General features: G+C 42.9%; 1 protein-coding gene across 3 annotated transcripts in view; it reads left to right on the top strand.

Moving 5' to 3' along the window:
* Positions 1-25,489, top strand: part of LOC140715250 (hexokinase HKDC1-like) — a 129,403-nt gene that overhangs the window by 52,147 nt on the left and 51,767 nt on the right. For all 3 annotated transcript variants that reach the window (XM_073027169.1, XM_073027167.1, XM_073027168.1), the window contains one exon: positions 15,838-15,986. In XM_073027169.1, the coding sequence (XP_072883270.1) occupies positions 15,838-15,986 (149 nt within the window). The remainder of the gene's footprint in view (positions 1-15,837; positions 15,987-25,489) is intronic.

Here is a 25,489-nt window from a genome sequence, read left to right as displayed (position 1 = left end):
ACCAGGAGATTTCTTGTCTGCATTAGCCAAATGCAAGACAATACGGTTATGTCACTTAGCACATTAAATATGATCACAAATTAGAATATTTGTGTACTCGGAGTCAGCTCTCAGCATTAATTGTGGGTGTGGGAATCTCAGTCACCGTAAGCTTTTAGACCATCTGTGTGAATTACTTTGTCCCAGCAAAGGTATCTGGAAAACATAAGCAGATGATGTCATCTAGAAGAAAATAGTATAAATAATAGAACACGTGGATTGTTAGGAATGGCAATGAGAGTGATAGAAAGACAGGGGAAAGAAACAAGTAGAATTCATTCCTCAACTTCCAGTTTCTGTGACAGGCAACTTGTTCATCTGCAACTCATTGGCATGTTCTTTTTGTTCATAAGAACTATGTCTGTTTGGAAATCCTTTGCAATTTGTAAATCTTGTAATTAAAAAATCAATTATAAATCAAGAATTCTCTGTAGTGTTAAACGTGTTAAAACTATTTGACCAAATTTAAACATGTATCATTAAAAATAAAATAAACTGTGTTTAAACTACTTCATTAGCTGGAAATATCTCCTCCTTTGTAGGGAGGAGCCACCCACCACTCAAGCAGTGGGTATCGGCAATTAGACCTTGCCACAGAGCCTAGACGTGGAATTAAGCCAGTCCATGAAGAGTGGGTAGATATAGGTATAACCTCCCTGTAGTGGGAGTATCTATAGATATTTATATCAGATAGGACTTAAAAATCTTCTTTTGAGTTTAGTGCTCTGAAGACAGAAAACCCAATACCATCACACGTTACCCTCCTGAGGAAGCAGAGGTGCTGGTGAGCTTTCTTGGCTGTGTCATAAGACCATAAAACTATATACTTGATTGAACTAGGACAGACTGTTGGCAATGTTCAGCCCCAGGAATTTGAAGCTATCAACACTCTTAAATTCAGCATTGTTAACGTAAACAGAAATGTGTGCACCACCCTCTTTCTGAAGTCAATGACCAGCTCTTTTGTTTTGCTAACACTGATGTTGTTATGACGCCATACCATTAAGCTCTCTACCTCTTTCCTGCACTCCATTATCTGAGGTAAGGCCGTCTACATTGGTGTTATCTGCAAACTTTTGTTAGAGCAGAATCTGGCCACGCAATTGTGAGCATAAAGTAGGGGTTCAAGGATACAGTGTTGGGAATAATTGTGGCAGAGTTGTTGTTGCCTATCCTTGCTGATTGCAATCTTTTGGTCAGGAAATCCAGTTGCAAAGGGAGGTATTGAGTTCCAGGTCAAGGAGTTTGGAGATAAGTTTGGTTGGAATTATAGTATTGATGGCAGAGCTGTAGTCCTTTCAGTTAAAAAAAAACCTCCCCCACACATTTCCTTTGAACTTACCCCTCTCAGCCTAAATGAATGCTCAATAATGGGAAAAAAGATGCAGGCAGTCTACTCTATCTGTGCTTCTCATACTTTTATAAATTTCTGTCAGATCTTCCTTCAGCCTCTGCCACTCTAGAGAAAACAACTCAAGACTATCCAAGCTCATTTTCAGTGAGGGCCTCTACAATGCCTTCCTTGGCATCCACAAGGTCCGAGGATGCATTTGGTCAGGCCCTAGTGATTTATCCAATGTAATGCCCTTTAAGGCTGTCACTCTTTCCTTTTTGTTTATTCAAATATGATCACAAACTCATTTGCCACAATTTCCTTGCATTCATGATTTTTTCAACAGTAAAAAACTAAATTTCTTTCCTATCTCCCATGGTTTCACACATAGATGGCCACACTAATTTTCTCCTTAGCCATGCTTTTAGTTTTAGTATACCTGTAGGATTAGGATTTCTTAACCACACCTGTCAGATTGACCTCATGCCCTCTCTTTGCCCTCCTGATTTCCTTCTTAAGGGTACTCCACACTTGTACTCTCTGAGGGATTCACTTGTTCCTGATTGTCTAAACCTAACGTGTGCCTCCTTTCTCCTGACCAGAGTCTCAATATCTCTCATAAACAAAATTTCTCCAAGCCTACCAGTCTTGCCCTTCACCTTAACAGGAAGATGTTACCCCTAGACTTCTGATATTTCACTTTTAAATGTCTCCCAGTCATCACTTCATCTGTAAATAGTCTCACCCAGCTGACCTCTGCCAGATCCTGTGTATTGCCCTCAGGTGCCAGAGTCTTGGTAGCTGCAGCTTTCCCCAGTAAGTCATCCCCCAACCAAGAGCACTATACTTGTTATTGAGGCTCGCGGCCACAGGGATACACTGCACTGTCTTTCCATTCCCTTTCCCTCTCCCGACAGTCACCCAGCTACCTGCCTCCTGCGAGTTAGGTGTGACTACTTCTTTGTAGCTCTTAACTATTGATGCACCATCAATAACTCTCCGAGATGTGAGGCGAGATAAAGGCTTTTATTGGCTGGAAGAAAGAACAAGCAGCAATTGACCACCATAGTACATCCTGGAGACTGAGACCAGGGCTCAGGCTCCAATCGCCTTTATACCAGGGTCCGTGGGAGGAGCCACAGGAGCAGTCAGCGGGGGGGGGGGGGCGTGTCCAGACAGGTATATGTAGTTCACCACAACTATCACCTCCCCATTCTCCCAAATGAGCCACTTAAAGATCAGCTTTATTTGTTAATGTGTATATTGAAACATTCAGCAAAACGTTTAACCATACGTTTTTGAAATGTGGGAGGAAACCAGAACACCGGAGAAAACCCCAATGGTCACAGTGAGAAAGTACTAAATCGTTATAGACAGCACTGGAAATTGAATCCCTATTGGTTGTCACTGATACTGTAACGTGATTGCACTAACCACTACAATACCATGGCTTGTACCGAGGACTATTTGCAAAAGCATCTATCATGATGTCTTTTATAGCCTGTGCCAACAGCATTTCCCTCTCCACTCAGTGGGAGAACTGAGCATGGTGGCTGCTTTCCTTCTGCCGATCCTCTTACATCTGCTGCTGTCTTGTCTCTGTGTCTCCTTGCTGCTCTTCCTCTGGAACTGCCCGCTGCCTTCAGCTTTCTATATTATGTACAATATAGTCCTCACTGATAATAGCTCTTCTCTGCTTGACCTGTATTGCAGAATATCTCCAGGCTACTGCATGCACAAAATCTTGTTTTGAAGATGGTGATTTCATATTTTACCAGATTATCCTCTGTTTGCTTGGTGTTACTGTGCTCCATCCTGGTGTATGTTACACCGATAGACACTGTGATCCATTCCACCTTATGCATCCTACCAAATGTTACACTGGCCGAACTGTGTTCCACCCTACTGAATGTTACATGAAATTCTCAGTGCTTCAAGCTCTTGAACACTAACTGTCCATGTTGATCCTAACAAATAATACATTGATGGGTCTGAGAATCATCGTCCTTAGTAAAGCTTTGACATTACGTTCCATTCATCTGGATGTTACTACGACATATCTTGCTTCACCTCCTAAATGTTTCATTGGTTTACCCAGATCCTTAGGGGATGATACACAAACAAGCTGTCTTCTCTATCTTCCTGACACCTCATCCTGTCGAATATTATCATGACGGGCTCATCCTGCCACATGGGCAGGAGCAGGACGAGGAGCCAGCCACCTGCTGACTTTCCTCCCATTTCTACATCATATTGCTTGGAAATATATTGATGACCCTTCATTGTTCCTGGGTCCCCTATTGTACGGTAGGAGAGCCTGCACCAAAAGGATTGTGGCAATTCAGAATGGTGATTCACAGTGACCTTCTCAAGGACAGCTCAAGGTGTTGGCCTTGCTAGTTATGGTCAGATCTGAAAAGTTATAAACAATTGTCTATCATTCTCTTGCTTATTTTATTGATATCCATTCTAGGAAGGATGTGGAAGCTTTAGAGAGGGTGCAGAGAGATTTACAAGGGTGCTGCCTGGATTAGAGAGCATGTCTTATGAGGATAGGTTGAGCGAGCTAGAATTTCCTCTTTAGAGCGAAGGAGGAAGGGAGGTGCTTGAAAGAGGCGTACACGATAAGAGGCTCCAGCAGGGGTGGTGGTAGAAGAAGATAAACTTGGGGCATTAAGAAACTCATACATAGGCACAAGGATGACAGAAAAATTGAGGATTTCATAGGAGGGAAAGGCTAGATTGATCTTAGAGTAGGTTAAAAGGCTGACAAAGCCTCGTGGGCTGGACACCATGTTGTAGTGCTCTATGTTCTAAGATACGTTGTTCAACCTGCAGATGGTGCAGAGTAGATAGAGTGCTTCATTCCTCTGTGTGATTAGCTGGTGTTTTCTATGCATCATCATCCTGTACTGACTGCCTTGCTTTGTACTCCACTTCTGTGGATGTTACATGGATGTACCAGTGCGTCTTCCTCCTGAGTATTGTACTGATAACCAGTGAGTCTGGCACATCAGCAACTCTGAATTGCCATCTGGAGGTTTAAAGGGCAATGGGATTAGCTCACAGGGCAGTACAGTAGCATGGGTGAGTTAGAAGGGGCCGTTTTGGTTCTCTGTGATTCTATAGCCTGTAAGTGTTATGTGTTTCAACTGCACCATTTAGTGATACCCACCTATAATGTCACAGTTTCTACTTGGTATTCCTGAATACTATAGTTTCAGTCTGTGCAGCGACCTCTTAAAACTTACACAGCACAGATTATAGGTCCTCCTGAGTATTCCCCAGGCGTGGTTTCTCTGCCCACGCTGCTCTGTTCTCCTCCTTTCTACACTGACATCGTTCTGTTAGTCCTACTGAACGTTCTACTGATATCCTCGATGCTCGATCTCCCACATATTACATCAACAAGCTTAATGCTCCAATCACGTGTCTCTTACTACATTGCATTTTAGGGTGCCACGATAAAGTAGCGGTTAGCACGACACTATTAGAGCTCAGCGTACTGGAGTTTGGAGTTCAGTTCTGGGGCCATCTGTAAGGAGTTTGTATGTCCTCCCCGTGAACCTCTGGTGCTCCCGTTTCTTCCCACATTCCAAAGGTGTAATGGTTGGTAGGTTAGTTGGTCTTTGTAAATTGTCCTCTGATTAGAATGGCGGAGCAGCCATTGTGGGGGTGGCCATTGTTGGAGTGGGCATTGATAGAGTGGTCAGGCTTCAGCTCAACAGGCTTTGGTGAGAGCATGTGGAGGCTAAAGGTGCTGAGTCTTTTAGAGTAATTTGGTTGATTGTAGAACTTCAGCTTAAGAAGTTAGAGGCCAAAGGTAAACAAGTGTCAGCAGAATAGTAGACAGTGGAATCTTCCTCCTGTAAGATGGGGGATTGCAGGGTACTGACGGTCTCCTATCTGCAGAAAGTGTACCCAACTTCGGCTCCTGCCTGACAAGGTCAAGGAACTGGAGTCGGATGTACTCAGGACAACCAGGAAGCTGAAAACATCTTAGATGAGAGTTTTACTGAGGTGATCACACCCAGAGTACAGGCTTTAGATAGTAGTTGGGTGATCACTAGGAGAAGTAAGGGAAGTGAGCAGTTAGTGCAGGGTTTCCCTGTGGCCATTCCCCTCAACTACAAGTATACCCATTTGGATGCTGCTGGGGGTATGACATACCAGGGCACGGCAGCAGCAGCCAGGCCAGTGGCACTCTGCCCGGCTCTGAGGCTCAGCAGGGAAGGCTAAAGTCAGGTATAGTGATACTGATAGAGAGTTGATTGCTAGGGGGATAGAAAGGAGATCCTGTAACTACAAAAATAATTCCAGGATAGTGTGTTTTCTCCCAGATGTTAACATCAAGTTTGTCCCAGAGCGGCTGCAGAACATTCTGAAGAGGGACGGTGAGCAGCCAGAGGTTGTGGTGCACATTGGTACCGATGACATAGGTAGAAGTGGTGCAGGGAGCAGGGTTTCAGATTTACAGATTATTGGCATCTCTTCTGGGGAAGACATGTCTCGTATAAAAAGGAAGGGTTACACCTGAATCCAAAGGGGACCAATATTCTTGCAGGCAGGATACCTTCAGATGTTTCAGTTTCCCAGTCACCTTCTCCATTTTAATAGCAACTACACTCGCTACTGCCCCGATACTCTCAAATTTCTGGCATACTGCTAGTGTCTTCCACAGTAAAGAATGACACAAAAATACTTATTAAGTTTGTTCACTATTTCTTTCACCCCCATTACTACCTCTCTGAGGTTATTTTTCAGTAGTCTGATATCCACTCTGATCTCTCTTGCTCTTTACATCTGTAAAAACATTTGGTATCCTCTTTTATATTATTGGTGTGCTTACCTTCATATTTCACCTTTTCTCTCCTTTTGGCTTTTTGGTGCCTTCTGTAGGTTTTTAAAAGCTTCCCAGCCCCAGTCCTCTAACTTCCCACTATTTGTTGCCATATTATATGTCAATCTCTTGCTTTTATGCTGTCTTTGACTTTCCTTGTCAGCCTCATTCTCCCTTTAGAATATTTCTTCATCTTTGGGATTTATCTGTCCTGTACCTTCAGAATTGTTCCTAGAAACTCCAGCCATTGTTCTGTCTTCATCCTTGCTAGTGTCCCCTTCTGTTCAATTTAGGCCGGCTCCTCTCTCATGCCTCTGTAATTCCCTTAACTCCACTGTAATACTAATAGATCTAATTTTAGCTTGTTGTTCTCAAGATGCATGGTGAATTTTGAGAATATTATGATCTATCATATCATGATCCCTGCCTCCTAAGAGTTCCTTTACCTTAAGCTCACTAATCAAATTTGGTTCATAACACAACAACTAATCCAGAATTACCTTTCCCCTTGTGGGCTCAACCACAAGCTGCTCTAAAAAGCTTATGTGTTGTACAAATTCTCCCTCTTGGGATCTGTTGAGGAATATCCTGGGGTGATGTGAATATAGCAGATATTAAAACCAGTCTTCAGTTCATAATGTGGATTGTAAATTGAGAGCAGCAAGTTGAAGTTAAACTGGCCAAAAGAGATAGTGGTTTGTAAAATAGTAACTATAAAATGTTTAGACAACGGGGTTGCGTTAAATGCCTTGCATCAGCTATGGGTTCAATGAATTTGCACCATTATAACATTGTGAACATTTTGGAAGTTCAAGGAAGTTTGCAATTAGTTTGTCTCAGCAAAGCTATTTGAATATTCCAAGGTGTCTCCCATTGCAAATATGTAATTCAAAGGAAATATTGTCAACCAAAAACATTGAAGTAAACAAAGTTCTTTGATCTTAAAAGCTTAAAAACATGATGTATTTTTCAGTTTGGGGTCTCCACCAAGAGTATCTGTAGAAGAATGTCTGTTTGTTGTGATGAATAAAGTCTTCTATATCACCAGCTTCAGAGTCTCTCCAGTGACTGATGACAGTCACAACAGTATCTAGTACCATAAACACAAGAACATCTGCAGCCGTTGGAAATCCAAAACAACACACACAACATGCTGGAGGAATTCAATAAGTCAGGCAGCTTCTATGGAAAAGAGTAAACAGTCAGTGTTTCAGGCTGAGACCCTTCATCAGGTCTTGAAAGAATTTGGAGAAGGTAGAGTAAGAAGCTGGGGGATACAGGGAGGAAGAAGTACAAGGTAATAGTTGATAGGTGAATCCTGGAAAGGGAGAGGAGGTAAAATAAAGAGCTGGGAATTTGATTGGTAAAAGAGATAAAGGGCTGGAGAAGGGAGAAACTACTTCCCATTCGCATTTCAACTGAGGAGCCGTCCATTTCAATTCTACTTCCAATTCCCATTCCAACATGACCACAAAGCACATCTTCGACAAGCACCTAAACTCCATCTGTCAGAGAAAGCAGGATCTCCCAGTAGTCATCCATTTCAATTCTATTTCCCATTCCCATTCTGACACGTCAGTCCATGGCCACCTCTGCTACAGTGATGAGGCTACACTCAGGTTGGAGGAGCAACAACTTATATTCTGTCTGAGTAGCCTCCAGCCTAATGGCATGAACATCGACTTCTTGAACTTCCAGTAATTGCCCTTGCTCTCCTTCACCGTTCCCCATTCCTGTTTCCCTCTCTCACCTTATCTTCTTACCTGCCCATCACCTCCCTCTGGTGCTCCCCTCTCCTTCTCTTTCTTCCATGGTATTCTATCCTATCCTATCAGATTCCCCCTTCTCTGGCCTTTTATCTCTTTCACCCTCAGCTTCCCAGCTTTTTACTTCAGCCCCACCCCATCTCCCAGTTTCACCTATCATCTATCACCTTGTACTTCTTACTCTGATTTCTCTTTCTTTCCAGTCCTGATGAAGGATCTTGGCCCAAAACATCGACTGGTTACTCTTTTCAGTAGATGCTGCCTGGCCTGCTGAGTTCTTCCAACATTTTGTGTCTGTTGCTTAGGATCTAGCACCAACTTGATTTTCCTAATCTATCTGCATATTGAAATTTCCCAATACTATCACAACATTGTCATTTTTATATGTCCTTTCTATCTCCCATTGTAAATTGTATCCTACATTCTAGCTATAACTCCCAACAGGGTCTTTTTACCCTTGAAGTTTCTTAACTCTATCCACAAGGGTTCTACTTCGACTGATCTTATGTCCTTATATAGACATTGTATAGGCAGAAGGGATTGAATTACTAGTTTAATTAGGTTTCTACAACATCACAGGCTGAAGGCCTTTCCGTTATATGCTGCTTTTTATTCTCTATCCAAACATCAGGCCTGCCACCAGCCTCTGGGCAACTGGTTTCTTGCTGATAGTAGGTCGTCAGAAACTTTCTTTCTCCTTGGTTTATTTTGTGTTTTACTGAACATTTCCCATAAACATTTGCCATTGCATCACCATTGACTCTTAACCAAATTTGACTGTTCACTTTAGCATGCTCTACCTTCATGCCTTCAGATTATCCTTATATTTTTATACAGATAAAGATTAGTTTTATTTGTCACATTCACATGTACATTGAAATATACAGTGAAATGCATAGTTCCCATCAAATCAAATCAGCCAGGATTATGCTGGGCAAGTGTCGCCATGCTTCTGGCAGGTGTACAACATAACTAACAGCGCAACTCACTAACGGAAAACCTACACCTTAGGAATGTAGGAGGAAGCTGAGGCACCTGGAGGAAACCCACACGGTCATGGAGAGAACACACAAACTCCTTACAGACAGCAGCAGGATTTGAATCCTGATCTCAAGGCTGGCCACTGTGAAGTGTTGTGCTAACCATGATCCTACCATGCCACCTGGCCCATCATTCCTTACCTCAGATTGAATATAAAATTAAAACACAGAGTACCCCTACAGCTGTTCCCCTTTATAATAAGCATACCACTTTGGATGTGTTGGGAATGTCTACCGGGGGGAGCTGCAGTGATTGGGTCTCTGGCACTGAGTCTGGTGCTGTGGCTCAGCAGAGAAGAGAGGTGAAGGAGTCTACAGTGGTGATAGGAGGTTCAATAGCCCGAGGAACAAACGAGATTCTGTGGGCACAATAGAGACACCCAGATGGTATGTTGCCTCCCAGGTGCCTGGGTCAAAGATGTCCCGGATCAGGTCCACAACATTCTAAAGGGAGAGGGTAAGCAGCCAGAAGTCTTGGTACATATTGGCACTAATGACAGAGGTAAACAAAGTGAGGAGGTCCTAAAGAGAGACTTAAGGGAGCTAGGTGGAAAGCTGAAAAACAGGATCTCCAATGTCTCTGGATTGCTTCTTGTGCCACACGTCACTAAGGGCAAGAATAGGATTATTTGGCCGATGAATGTGTGGCTGAGGAATTGATGCAAGGGATAGGGTTTCAAATATATGAATCATTGGGATCTGTTCTGGGGAATGTACAACCTATACACAAGGGACAGGTTACATCTGAACCCAAGGGGGACTAATATCCTTGCAGGCAAGTCTGCTGGAACTGCTTGAGAGGGTTTAAACTCATTTGGCAGGGGGAAGGGAACTGGAATGATAGTGGTGATAGTGCTGGGGATGGGTTAGTTGGTTTACAAACGGAGGCATTGTGTCGTGAGACTGCTAGCAAGGAGAGGCAGATGATAGGTCAAAACTGCAGTCAATAGAATGAGTTGCAATGTAAAAGATGGATTGAATTGAAACAGGTGAATACAAGACTGGAGGTGTTACATTTGAATGCCCACAATTTACAGAATAAGATAGATGAACTTGTAGCACAGTTACACATTGCTATGTATGACGTTGTGGGCATTACTGAATCATTGCTGAAAGAAGATTATAGCTGGGAGCTTAATGTCCAAGGATACACATTGTATTGAAAGGATAGGCAGGCAGAGAGGGTGGCATGGTTCTGTTGGTCATTAGAAAAAGGGGACAAAGGATTGGAAGGTGTTGAATCATTGTGGGTAGAGCTAAAGAACTGCAAGGGTAAAAACACCCTGAATGGAGTTGTATACAGACCCTCAGACAATAATAAAGATGTGGTCTACAAATTACAGTGGGTCATTGAAAATGCATGTCAAAAGCCCAGTGTTACAATAGATATGGGGGATTTCTTTATGCAGTAGATTGGGAAATTTGGGTTGGTGCTAGATCCCAGGAGGGGGAATTGCTAGAATGCCTGTGAGATGGCTTTTTAGAGCAGTCCATGTTGGACCCACTAGGGGATCCACTATTCTGGATTGGGTGTTGTGCAAGGAATCAAATGATTAGAGAGCTTAAGGTAAAGGAACCTTTAGGGGAGAACAGTGATCATAATATTTTAGAATTTACCCTGCAATTTGAAAAGGAGAAGCTAAAGTCAGATGTATCAGTATTATAGTGGAGTGATGGGATTTACAGAGGCATGAGAGAGGAGCTGGCTGAATTGTTTGGAAAGAACCACTAGCAGGGATGATGGCAGAGAAGCAATGGCTGGAATTTCTGGGAGCGATTCAAAAGGTGCAAGATATCTACATCTCAAAGAGAAAGAAGTATTCTAAAGGCAGGATGACACAACTGTGGCTGACAAGATGTCAAAGCCAGTATAAAAGCCAAAGAGAGGGCATATAATATGGCAAAAGTTAGTGGAAAGTTAGAGGATAAACAGCATTTTAAGAACCAACAGAAGGCAACTGAGAAGTCCTAAAGATGGAATATGAAGGTAAGCTAGCCAATAATATTAAAGAGGATACCAAAAGTTTCTTCAGCTATGTGAAGTGTAAAAGAAAGGTGAGAGTAGATATCAGACTGCTGAAAAATAATGCTGGAGAGTTAGTAATGGGGGACAAGGAATTGGTGGATGTACTGAATAAGTATTTTGTATCAGTTGTCACTGTGGAAGTTCAAGAGTGTCAGTGGGCAGAATTGTATCATTAATGGGGAGAAGATTCCGGGGAAATTGTAAGATCTAAAGGTAGATAAATCTCTTAGCCCAAATGGTCGACACCCCAGGGTTCTGAAATGGGTGGCTGAAGGGATTGTGGAGGTATTAGTGATGATTTTTCAAGAATCAATTGATTCTGGCATGGTTCTGGAGGAATAGGAAATTACACATGTCACTCTACTCTTCAAGAAGGGAGAGAGGCAGAAGAAAGGAATTTATAGGCCAGTTAGTCTGACCTCAGTGGTTGGGAAGATATTGGAGTCGATTGTTAAGGCTGTGGTTCCAGAGTACTTGGAGGCACATGATAAAATAGGCCATAGTCAGCATAGTTTCCTTAAGGGAAAAGCTTGCCTGATAGATCTGTTGGAATTCTTTGAAGAAAAAAACAAACAGCATAGACAAAGGAGAATTTGTGGATGATGTGTACTTGAATTTTCAGAAGGCCTTTGACAAGGTGCCACACATGAGGCTACCTAACAAGTTAAGAGCCCATGGTATTATAGGAAAGGTACTATAATACCAGTAGTATTATACTGGTATCATACATGGTATATACTAATATGATCGGCAGGAGGCAAAGTGTGGAACAAAAGAGCCATTTTTGGTTGGCTGGTTGGATCCTTATTCCTAAATCCCCCTGTTGTACAGCACTCCTTAGGTCCCTTCAGTTCACTCTGTAAGTTCTACCCAGGTTTGTCCTGCCAAAGTATAACACCTCATACTTTTATTTGATTTAGAGTTTTATTGTCATTGCTCAGGACAACAAAATTGGAGAGCTATTCCATTCAGTTTATTAAAATAAGTATATGGATAGTCCAACCAGATGAGAGTCCATATTTGGGTCTTGTTTCGTGAAGTGAGTCTAGCCAGATGACTAACCTTTCAGTGGAAGAACATTTTGGAAACAGTGATCATAAGTGAAAGACAAGTCTGGACCTTGTGGAAAAGTACAAAATTGGGGGAGGCAAATTATGACATGGTTAGACAGGATCTAGGGGAGGGTTAATTGGGAGCAGTTTTTTAATCGGGCAAGTCCACAGCTGTGGTACATGCAGAGGTTGTTTAAAGACAAGTCGATCAAAGCTCAGGACTGGCATGTTCCAGTAAAGAGGGAAAACTAAGGTGGTAAGGTAAGGGAACCTTGGATAAAAGAATTTCAGAATTTAGTCAAAAAGAGAAAGGAAGCACATTTAGGAAACTGAAAGTAGACAGGACCTTTGAAAAATACAAAGAGAGCAGGGAATTCAAGCAAAGAATTAGGAAATTAAAAATGGGCCATGAAATGTCCTTAGCAAGTAGGAGTAAAGAGAATCCCAAGGCATTTTATAGTTACATTAAAAGCAAGAGGACAGCTAGTGAGAGGAAGAGCCTCACACTTTATGCTTGGAGCCAGAGGATGTGGACGAGGAACTAAATGAGTGCTTTGCATCAGTATTCACGATAGAGAAGGACATGGAGTATAGTGAGATTAACTTGGGTCATATAAATGTGCGGGGGCATCTTGAGATCAAGACAGTGGTGGTGTTGGGTCTTTTGAAGAACATTGTTAGATATATCCACATGATCTGATGGAATACATTGCTGTTTATTAAATGAAGGCATGAGATTTCTCAAACCATGATGACCTTTCAATTCTTGCTCACAATAGGCAAGGTCCAGGAGGACTGTAAAGTAGTCAGTGGTGTTCCTTTGTTCATGAAGGGAAATAGGAATAATCCTGGAAGTTATAAGCCAGTGAGCTTCACATCATTGTAGAGAAGCTATTGGAGGGGATGCGGAGAGGATGTTTCCTATAGTGGGTAGGTCTGGGACCAGAGGGCACAGCCTCAGAATACACGGATGTTTATTTGTTTAGCCAGTGGGTAGTGAATCTGTGGAATTTATTGCCAGGGCATCTGCAGAGGCCAACTCATTGAGTATATTTAAAGCAGAGTTTGATAGGTTCTTGATTTGCCAGGGTACCAAAGGTTATGGAGAGAAGGCAGGGGAATGGTGTTGAGAGAGATAATAAATCAGCCATGATCAATGGTGGAGAAGACTCGATGGGCCAAATAGAAGTGTCGCCCATACTACCAGCCACAGGCGTTCACTTCAGCTATACTGATGGCAGTCTATATCCCACACCAAGTTGATGGGCCAAATGACCCAATTCTGCCTCTATATCTTATAGTCTTATGGTCTTGTAGAAACCCACTCTGCCGGCCTCAAGTGTGCCTCAATCCACAGACACCAGTAAATGTCCAAGACCTTAGATGTGACACAGCTCAGCTAGCAGGGCTTCTAGGAGCATTTGTAATGCTTCAATGTGAGTGTGCCAACTACTTTAAGAAGACCATTAACATCCTGGTACCTAGGAAAAACAAGGTAATGTGTCTTTACGACTTCTGCCCCGTGGCTCTGACATCTAGCATCATGAGAAGCTGGTCATGGCGTACATTAACTCCAGCCTCCCAATCAAACTCAACACTCTGCAATCTGCCTACTGCTGAAGCAGGTCTATTAAACAGAAAGTTGTGTCCTGAGGCCCCTGCTCTACTCCCTGTACACCCACGACTGTGTGGCAACACAGTGCTTTAACTCCATAAACCTTTGTAGATGATACCACTGTAGTGGGCAATCTGTCAAATAATGCAAGTTGGAGTACAGGAAGGAGATAGAGAGCTTAGTGACACGATGTTATGACAACTTTTCTCTCTGTCAGCAGAACAAAATAGCTGGTCATTGACTTCAGGAAAGGGACACTGCACATGTTTCTGTCTACATCAATGGAGCTGAGGTTGAGGGGGTTGAGAGCTATTAGTTCCTAGTAGGTGCGACTATCACCAATAATCTATCCTGGTCCAACCAAATTAACACTGCGGTCAAGAAAGCTTACCAATTTCTCTGCTTGCTCAGGAGGCTAAAGAAATTTGGCATTTCCCTATTGATCCTTCCCAATCTTCATCAATGCACCAAACATAGAAAGCATACCATCTGGATGCCTAATGGCTTGGTATGGCAACTGCTCTGCATGTGACCATAAGAAACTGCAGAGAGTTGAGGACGTGGCACAGCATCTCACGGAGAATTAGCCTTCCCTCTATTTCTTGCCTCCTCAGTAAAGCAGCCAGCATAATCCTCACCCACTCCAGACATTCCCTCTTCTCCATTCTTCCATTGGGCAAAAGATACAAAAGCCTAAAACAAGTACACCAGGCTCAAGGACAGCTTCTACCCTGCTGTTATAAGATAATTAAATGGTTTCCTAGTAAGATGAGGTGGACTCTTGACCTCAGAGTCTATCTCGTTATGATCTGCATCTTATTGTTCACCTGCACTGCACTTTCTCTACACCTCTTACCTCATTCTGCATTGTTACTGCTTTACAAACGAGAAAATCTGCAGCTGCTGGAAATCCAAGCAACTCACACACAATGCTGGAGGAACTCAGTAGGCCAGGCAGCATCTATGGAAAAGAGTACTGTTGGCATTTCGGGCTGAAACTCTTCAGCAGGAGTTCCTCCAGCATTTTATGTGTGTCGCTTGTTATTGTTTTACCGTGCTCCACCTCAATGCACTGTGTAATGATTTCAAAGTTCAAAGTACATTTATTACTAAGGTATATATATATGTCACCATGTACTATCCTGAGATTCATTTTTTTGCGGGCATTCACAGTAAATGCAAAGAAGTACAATAGAATAAATGGTAAACTGCACACAAAGGTGGGCAAACCAGTGTGCAAAACGCAACAAATTGTGCAAAAAGAAAAACCGAAATAATCTTGTTTATTTATTTGTGTATTAATTATTGAGAACATGAGTAGCAGAGACCTTGAAAGTGAGACCACAGGTTGTGGAATCAGTTCAGTGTTGGGGTGAGTGATCTGTACAAACAGTGAGATTTTCACTGTACCTTGCTACATGTGACAACAATAAACCGATTTCATTCTCATATACGTGCCCTTCCAGAGTTATGGACACCCCATACATATGAGTGAGCTCCCACAAATATTATTAAGTTCAACCAAGAGCCAGTCTTCAGGGTGGAAAACTGTTTATATGTAACTACTCCACAGTATTCAGACATCAGTCTCTTAAGAACACAATCAGCCAGTTTTGCCATGGGAGGCCTCTTTGGAAATTGATAGCTGACAATCGTCTATTAATCACTGTAATGCCCATCGAAACCAGCCTTTGAGCATGGGAATCATCATCCTGCACCATTGAACCTGGGCAGGGGAAGATGCGAAACAGACTGCTGGGGGAACTCAGTGAGTCAAGCAGCATCTGTGGAGGCAAAGGGATAGCTGATATGCAAGATTGAGACCCTGAATCAGAATGAAGTGTGGAAAGGGGAAGTAGCCATTGGAAATAAAGGTGAGAGGGAGGGGTGCATCGGGGGCTGGCACACAGTAGGTGAAACCAGCTGAGGAGGGAGATGATGAGCAGATGGAATTGGTTGGAATCAGGAGAGAGTGGCTGGTGGGTAGAGAGAGATTAGTGATTTCCACCTTATCCCTCACTGAGAACAATGACTGAATGAGTGGTTTCTGTGACAAGCACGAGTCTGCAGTGAAAAAGGAAGCATTTTGTCTGTCAGTAACAAGCTGATGAAAATTTCTGTTGCAGAAAGAGGCAAATTCCTTGCCCTTGATTTGGGTGGAACCAACTTCCGTGTCCTTCTTCTTGTGCTGCGGAGCCGGCCAAGGCAGTCCTGTCAAACATACCAGAAAAACTACACTATTCCCATGGAGGTCATGCAGGGAATAGGTGAAGAGGTGAGTGTGTGCCACAATGGTGAATGTACTGTTTGAATAGGTGAGTGTGTGCCACAATGGTGAATGTACTGTTTGAATAGGTGAGTGTGTGCCACAATGGTGAATGTACTGTTTGAATAGGTGAGTGTGTGCCACAATGGTGAATGTACTGTTTGAATAGGTGAATAGGTGAGTGTGTGCCACAATGGTGAATGTACTGTTTGAATAGGTGAGTGTGTGCCACAATGGTGAATGTACTGTTTGAATAGGTGAGTGTGTGCCACAATGGTGAATGTACTGTTTGAATAGGTGAGTGTGTGCCACAATGGTGAATGTACTGTTTGAATAGGTGAAGAGGTGAGTGTGTGCCACAATGGTGAATGTACTGTTTGAATAGGTGAGTGTGTGCCACAATGGTGAATGTACTGTTTGAATAGGTGAGTGTGTGCCACAATGGTGAATGTACTGTTTGAATAGGTGAAGAGGTGAGTGTGTGCCACAATGGTGAATGTACTGTTTGAATAGGTGAATGTGTGCCACAATGGTGAATGTACTGTTTGAATAGGTGAATAGGTGAGTGTGTGCCACAATGGTGAATGTACTGTTTGAATAGGTGAGTGTGTGCCACAATGGTGAATGTACTGTTTGAATAGGTGAAGAGGTGAGTGTGTGCCACAATGGTGAATGTACTGTTTGAATAGGTGAAGAGGTGAGTGTGTGCCACAATGGTGAATGTACTGTTTGAATAGGTGAGTGTGTGCCACAATGGTGAATGTACTGTTTGAATAGGTGAGTGTGTGCCACAATGGTGAATGTACGGTTTGAATAGGTGAGTCTGTGCCACAATGGTGAATGTACTGTTTGAATAGGTGAGTGTGTGCCACAATGATGAATGTACTGTTTGAATAGTTGAAGAGATGAGTGTGTGCCACAATGGTGAATGTACTGTTTGAATAGGTGAGTGTGTGCCACAATGGTGAATGTACTGTTTGAATAGGTGAATGTGTGCCACAATGGTGAATGTACTGTTTGAATAGGTGAAGAGGTGAGTGTGTGCCACAATGGTGAATGTACTGTTTGAATAGATGAGTGTGTGCCACAATGGTGAATGTACTATTTGAATAGGTGAAGAGGTGAGACTGTGCCACAATGGTGAATGTACTGTTTGAATAGGTGAGTGTGTGCCACAATGGTGAATGTACTGTTTGAATAGGTGAGTGTGTGCCACAATGGTGAATGTACTGTTTGAATAGGTGAAGAGGTGAGTCTGTGCCACAATGGTGAATGTACTGTTTGAATAGGTGACGAGGTGAGTCTGTGCCACAATGGTGAATGTACTGTTTGAATAGGTGAAGAGGTGAGTGTGTGCCACAATGGTGAATGTACTGTTTGAATAGGTGAAGAGGTGAGTCTGTGCCACAATGGTGAATGTACTGTTTGAATAGGTGAGTGTGTGCCACAATGATGAATGTACTGTTTGAATAGGTGAGTGTGTGCCACAATGGTGAATGTACTATTTGAATAGGTGAAGAGGTGAGACTGTGCCACAATGGTGAATGTACTGTTTGAATAGGCGAGTGTGTGCCACAATGGTGAATGTACTGTTTGAATAGGTGAGTGTGTGCCACAATGGTGAATGTACTGTTTGAATAGGTGAGTGTGTGCCACAATGATGAATGTACTGTTTGAATAGGTGAAGAGGTGAGTCTGTGCCACAATGGTGAATGTACTGTTTGAATAGGTGAGTGTGTGCTACAATGATGAATGTACCGTTTGAATAGGTGAGTGTGTGCCACAATGGTGAATGTACTATTTGAATAGGTGAAGAGGTGAGACTGTGCCACAATGGTGAATGTACTGTTTGAATAGGCGAGTGTGTGCCACAATGGTGAATGTACTGTTTGAATAGGTGACGAGGTGAGTCTGTGCCACAATGGTGAATGTACTGTTTGAATAGGCGAGTGTGTGCCACAATGGTGAATGTACTGTTTGAATAGGTGAGTGTGTGCCACAATGGTGAATGTACTGTTTGAATAGGTGAGTGTGTGCCACAATGATGAATGTACTGTTTGAATAGGTGAAGAGGTGAGTCTGTGCCACAATGGTGAATGTACTGTTTGAATAGGTGAGTGTGTGCCACAATGATGAATGTACTGTTTGAATAGGTGAGTGTGTGCCACAATGATGAATGTACTGTTTGAATAGGTGAGTGTGTGCCACAATGGTGAATGTACTATTTGAATAGGTGAAGAGGTGAGACTGTGCCACAATGGTGAATGTACTGTTTGAATAGGCGAGTGTGTGCCACAATGGTGAATGTACTGTTTGAATAGGTGACGAGGTGAGTCTGTGCCACAATGGTGAATGTACTATTTGAATAGGTGAAGAGGTGAGACTGTGCCACAATGGTGAATGTACTGTTTGAATAGGCGAGTGTGTGCCACAATGGTGAATGTACTGTTTGAATAGGTGAGTGTGTGCCACAATGGTGAATGTACTGTTTGAATAGGTGAGTGTGTGCCACAATGATGAATGTACTGTTTGAATAGGTGAAGAGGTGAGTCTGTGCCACAATGGTGAATGTACTGTTTGAATAGGTGAGTGTGTGCCACAATGGTGAATGTACTATTTGAATAGGTGAAGAGGTGAGACTGTGCCACAATGGTGAATGTACTGTTTGAATAGGCGAGTGTGTGCCACAATGGTGAATGTACTGTTTGAATAGGTGAAGAGGTGAGTGTGTGCCACAATGGTGAATGTACTGTTTGAATAGGTGAGTGTGTGCCACAATGGTGAATGTACTGTTTGAACAGGTGAAGAGGTGAGTCTGTGCCACAATGGTGAATGTACTGTTTGAATAGGTGAGTGTGTGCCACAATGGTGAATGTACTGTTTGAATAGGCGAGTGTGTGCCACAATGGTGAATGTACTGTTTGAATAGGTGAGTCTGTGCCACAATGGTGAATGTACTGTTTGAATAGGTGAGTGTGTGCCACAATGGTGAATGTACTGTTTGAATAGGTGAGTGTTTGCCACAATGGTGAATGTACTGTTTGAATAGGTGAGTGTGTGCCACAATGGTGAATGTACTGTTTGAATAGGTGAGTGTGTGCCACAATGGTGAATGTACTATTTGAATAGGTGAAGAGGTGAGACTGTGCCACAATGGTGAATGTACTGTTTGAATAGGTGAGTCTGTGCCACAATGGTGAATGTACTGTTTGAATAGGTGAGTCTGTGCCACAATGGTGAATGTACTGTTTGAATAGGTGAGTGTGTGCCACAATGGTGAATGTACTGTTTGAATAGGTGACGAGGTGAGTGTGTGCCACAATGGTGAATGTACTGTTTGAATAGGTGAGTGTGTGCCACAATGGTGAATGTACTGTTTGAATAGGTGAGTCTGTGCCACAATGGTGAATGTACTGTTTGAATAGGTGAGTGTGTGCCACAATGGTGAATGTACAGTTTGAATAGGTGACGAGGTGAGTGTGTGCCACAATGGTGAATGTACTGTTTGAATAGGTGAGTGTGTGCCACAATGGTGAATGTACTGTTTGAATAGGTGAGTGTGTGCCACAATGGTGAATGTACTGTTTGAATAGGTGACGAGGTGAGTGTGTGCCACAATGGTGAATGTACTGTTTGAATAGGTGACGAGGTGAGTGTGTGCCACAATGGTGAATGTACTGTTTGAATAGGTGAGTGTGTGCCACAATGGTGAATGTACTGTTTGAATAGGTGACGAGGTGAGTGTGTGCCACAATGGTGAATGTACTGTTTGAATAGGTGACGAGGTGAGTGTGTGCCACAATGGTGAATGTACTGTTTGAATAGGTGAGTGTGTGCCACAATGGTGAATGTACTGTTTGAATAGGTGAGTCTGTGCCACAATGGTGAATGTACTGTTTGAATAGGTGAGTGTGTGCCACAATGGTGAATGTACTGTTTGAATAGGTGACGAGGTGAGTGTGTGCCACAATGGTGAATGTACTGTTTGAATAGGTGAGTGTGTGCCACAATGGTGAATGTACTGTTTGAATAGGTGAGTGTGTGCCACAATGGTGAATGTACTGTTTGAATAGGTGACGAGGTGAGTGTGTGCCACAATGGTGAATGTACTGTTTGAATAGGTGACGAGGTGAGTGTGTGCCACAATGGTGAATGTACTGTTTGAATAGGTGAGTGTGTGCCACAATGGTGAATGTACTGTTTGAATAGGTGACGAGGTGAGTGTGTGCCACAATGGTGAATGTACTGTTTGAATAGGTGACGAGGTGAGTGTGTGCCACAATGGTGAATGTACTGTTTGAATAGGTGAGTGTGTGCCACAATGGTGAATGTACTGTTTGAATAGGTGAGTCTGTGCCACAATGGTGAATGTACTGTTTGAATAGGTGAGTGTGTGCCACAATGGTGAATGTACTGTTTGAATAGGTGAAGAGGTGAGTGTGTGCCACAATGGTGAATGTACTGTTTGAATAGGTGAAGAGGTGAGTCTGTGCCACAATGGTGAATGTACTGTTTGAATAGGTGAAGAGGTGAGTGTGTGCCACAATGGTGAATGTACTGTTTGAATAGGTGAGTGTGTGCCACAATGGTGAATGTACTGTTTGAATAGGTGAATAGGTGAGTGTGTGCCACAATGGTGAATGTACTGTTTGAATAGGTGAGTGTGTGCCACAATGGTGAATGTACTGTTTGAATAGGTGAGTGTGTGCCACAATGGTGAATGTACTGTTTGAATAGGTGAAGAGGTGAGTGTGTGCCACAATGGTGAATGTACTGTTTGAATAGGTGAATAGGTGAGTGTGTGCCACAATGGTGAATGTACTGTTTGAATAGGTGAGTGTGTGCCACAATGGTGAATGTACTGTTTGAATAGGTGAAGAGGTGAGTGTGTGCCACAATGGTGAATGTACTGTTTGAATAGGTGAAGAGGTGAGTCTGTGCCACAATGGTGAATGTACTGTTTGAATAGGTGAATGTGTGCCACAATGGTGAATGTACTGTTTGAATAGGTGAAGAGGTGAGTGTGTGCCACAATGGTGAATGTACTGTTTGAATAGGTGAATGTGTGCCACAATGGTGAATGTACTGTTTGAATAGGTGAATAGGTGAGTGTGTGCCACAATGGTGAATGTACTGTTTGAATAGGTGAGTGTGTGCCACAATGGTGAATGTACTGTTTGAATAGGTGAAGAGGTGAGTGTGTGCCACAATGGTGAATGTACTGTTTGAATAGGTGAAGAGGTGAGTGTGTGCCACAATGGTGAATGTACTGTTTGAATAGGTGAGTGTGTGCCACAATGGTGAATGTACTGTTTGAATAGGTGAGTGTGTGCCACAATGGTGAATGTACTGTTTGAATAGGTGAAGAGGTGAGTGTGTGCCACAATGGTGAATGTACTGTTTGAATAGGTGAAGAGGTGAGTCTGTGCCACAATGGTGAATGTACTGTTTGAATAGGTGAGTGTGTGCCACAATGATGAATGTACTGTTTGAATAGTTGAAGAGATGAGTGTGTGCCACAATGGTGAATGTACTGTTTGAATAGGTGAGTGTGTGCCACAATGGTGAATGTACTGTTTGAATAGGTGAAGAGGTGAGTGTGTGCCACAATGGTGAATGTACTGTTTGAATAGATGAGTGTGTGCCACAATGGTGAATGTACTATTTGAATAGGTGAAGAGGTGAGACTGTGCCACAATGGTGAATGTACTGTTTGAATAGGTGAGTGTGTGCCACAATGGTGAATGTACTGTTTGAATAGGTGAGTGTGTGCCACAATGGTGAATGTACTGTTTGAATAGGTGACGAGGTGAGTCTGTGCCACAATGGTGAATGTACTGTTTGAATAGGTGAAGAGGTGAGTCTGTGCCACAATGGTGAATGTACTGTTTGAATAGGTGAAGAGGTGAGTCTGTGCCACAATGGTGAATGTACTGTTTGAATAGGTGAGTGTGTGCCACAATGATGAATGTACTGTTTGAATAGGTGAGTGTGTGCCACAATGGTGAATGTACTATTTGAATAGGTGAAGAGGTGAGACTGTGCCACAATGGTGAATGTACTGTTTGAATAGGCGAGTGTGTGCCACAATGGTGAATGTACTGTTTGAATAGGTGAGTGTGTGCCACAATGGTGAATGTACTGTTTGAATAGGTGAGTGTGTGCCACAATGATGAATGTACTGTTTGAATAGGTGAAGAGGTGAGTCTGTGCCACAATGGTGAATGTACTGTTTGAATAGGTGAGTGTGTGCTACAATGATGAATGTACCGTTTGAATAGGTGAGTGTGTGCCACAATGGTGAATGTACTATTTGAATAGGTGAAGAGGTGAGACTGTGCCACAATGGTGAATGTACTGTTTGAATAGGCGAGTGTGTGCCACAATGGTGAATGTACTGTTTGAATAGGTGACGAGGTGAGTCTGTGCCACAATGGTGAATGTACTGTTTGAATAGGCGAGTGTGTGCCACAATGGTGAATGTACTGTTTGAATAGGTGAGTGTGTGCCACAATGGTGAATGTACTGTTTGAATAGGTGAGTGTGTGCCACAATGATGAATGTACTGTTTGAATAGGTGAAGAGGTGAGTCTGTGCCACAATGGTGAATGTACTGTTTGAATAGGTGAGTGTGTGCCACAATGATGAATGTACTGTTTGAATAGGTGAGTGTGTGCCACAATGATGAATGTACTGTTTGAATAGGTGAGTGTGTGCCACAATGGTGAATGTACTATTTGAATAGGTGAAGAGGTGAGACTGTGCCACAATGGTGAATGTACTGTTTGAATAGGCGAGTGTGTGCCACAATGGTGAATGTACTGTTTGAATAGGTGACGAGGTGAGTCTGTGCCACAATGGTGAATGTACTATTTGAATAGGTGAAGAGGTGAGACTGTGCCACAATGGTGAATGTACTGTTTGAATAGGCGAGTGTGTGCCACAATGGTGAATGTACTGTTTGAATAGGTGAGTGTGTGCCACAATGGTGAATGTACTGTTTGAATAGGTGAGTGTGTGCCACAATGATGAATGTACTGTTTGAATAGGTGAAGAGGTGAGTCTGTGCCACAATGGTGAATGTACTGTTTGAATAGGTGAGTGTGTGCCACAATGGTGAATGTACTATTTGAATAGGTGAAGAGGTGAGACTGTGCCACAATGGTGAATGTACTGTTTGAATAGGCGAGTGTGTGCCACAATGGTGAATGTACTGTTTGAATAGGTGAAGAGGTGAGTGTGTGCCACAATGGTGAATGTACTGTTTGAATAGGTGAGTGTGTGCCACAATGGTGAATGTACTGTTTGAACAGGTGAAGAGGTGAGTCTGTGCCACAATGGTGAATGTACTGTTTGAATAGGTGAGTGTGTGCCACAATGGTGAATGTACTGTTTGAATAGGCGAGTGTGTGCCACAATGGTGAATGTACTGTTTGAATAGGTGAGTCTGTGCCACAATGGTGAATGTACTGTTTGAATAGGTGAGTGTGTGCCACAATGGTGAATGTACTGTTTGAATAGGTGAGTGTTTGCCACAATGGTGAATGTACTGTTTGAATAGGTGAGTGTGTGCCACAATGGTGAATGTACTGTTTGAATAGGTGAGTGTGTGCCACAATGGTGAATGTACTATTTGAATAGGTGAAGAGGTGAGACTGTGCCACAATGGTGAATGTACTGTTTGAATAGGTGAGTCTGTGCCACAATGGTGAATGTACTGTTTGAATAGGTGAGTCTGTGCCACAATGGTGAATGTACTGTTTGAATAGGTGAGTGTGTGCCACAATGGTGAATGTACTGTTTGAATAGGTGACGAGGTGAGTGTGTGCCACAATGGTGAATGTACTGTTTGAATAGGTGAGTGTGTGCCACAATGGTGAATGTACTGTTTGAATAGGTGAGTCTGTGCCACAATGGTGAATGTACTGTTTGAATAGGTGAGTGTGTGCCACAATGGTGAATGTACAGTTTGAATAGGTGACGAGGTGAGTGTGTGCCACAATGGTGAATGTACTGTTTGAATAGGTGAGTGTGTGCCACAATGGTGAATGTACTGTTTGAATAGGTGAGTGTGTGCCACAATGGTGAATGTACTGTTTGAATAGGTGACGAGGTGAGTGTGTGCCACAATGGTGAATGTACTGTTTGAATAGGTGACGAGGTGAGTGTGTGCCACAATGGTGAATGTACTGTTTGAATAGGTGAGTGTGTGCCACAATGGTGAATGTACTGTTTGAATAGGTGACGAGGTGAGTGTGTGCCACAATGGTGAATGTACTGTTTGAATAGGTGACGAGGTGAGTGTGTGCCACAATGGTGAATGTACTGTTTGAATAGGTGAGTGTGTGCCACAATGGTGAATGTACTGTTTGAATAGGTGAGTCTGTGCCACAATGGTGAATGTACTGTTTGAATAGGTGAGTGTGTGCCACAATGGTGAATGTACTGTTTGAATAGGTGACGAGGTGAGTGTGTGCCACAATGGTGAATGTACTGTTTGAATAGGTGAGTGTGTGCCACAATGGTGAATGTACTGTTTGAATAGGTGAGTGTGTGCCACAATGGTGAATGTACTGTTTGAATAGGTGACGAGGTGAGTGTGTGCCACAATGGTGAATGTACTGTTTGAATAGGTGACGAGGTGAGTGTGTGCCACAATGGTGAATGTACTGTTTGAATAGGTGAGTGTGTGCCACAATGGTGAATGTACTGTTTGAATAGGTGACGAGGTGAGTGTGTGCCACAATGGTGAATGTACTGTTTGAATAGGTGACGAGGTGAGTGTGTGCCACAATGGTGAATGTACTGTTTGAATAGGTGAGTGTGTGCCACAATGGTGAATGTACTGTTTGAATAGGTGAGTCTGTGCCACAATGGTGAATGTACTGTTTGAATAGGTGAGTGTGTGCCACAATGGTGAATGTACTGTTTGAATAGGTGAAGAGGTGAGTGTGTGCCACAATGGTGAATGTACTGTTTGAATAGGTGAAGAGGTGAGTCTGTGCCACAATGGTGAATGTACTGTTTGAATAGGTGAAGAGGTGAGTGTGTGCCACAATGGTGAATGTACTGTTTGAATAGGTGAGTGTGTGCCACAATGGTGAATGTACTGTTTGAATAGGTGAATAGGTGAGTGTGTGCCACAATGGTGAATGTACTGTTTGAATAGGTGAGTGTGTGCCACAATGGTGAATGTACTGTTTGAATAGGTGAGTGTGTGCCACAATGGTGAATGTACTGTTTGAATAGGTGAAGAGGTGAGTGTGTGCCACAATGGTGAATGTACTGTTTGAATAGGTGAATAGGTGAGTGTGTGCCACAATGGTGAATGTACTGTTTGAATAGGTGAGTGTGTGCCACAATGGTGAATGTACTGTTTGAATAGGTGAAGAGGTGAGTGTGTGCCACAATGGTGAATGTACTGTTTGAATAGGTGAAGAGGTGAGTCTGTGCCACAATGGTGAATGTACTGTTTGAATAGGTGAATGTGTGCCACAATGGTGAATGTACTG

Source organism: Hemitrygon akajei, chromosome 23, assembly GCF_048418815.1.
Source record: "Hemitrygon akajei chromosome 23, sHemAka1.3, whole genome shotgun sequence".
In the NCBI taxonomy this organism is placed as follows: Eukaryota; Metazoa; Chordata; class Chondrichthyes; order Myliobatiformes; family Dasyatidae; genus Hemitrygon; species Hemitrygon akajei.
The sequence above is the reverse complement of the archived record's forward strand: the minus strand, read 5'-3'. Positions and strand labels throughout refer to the sequence as shown.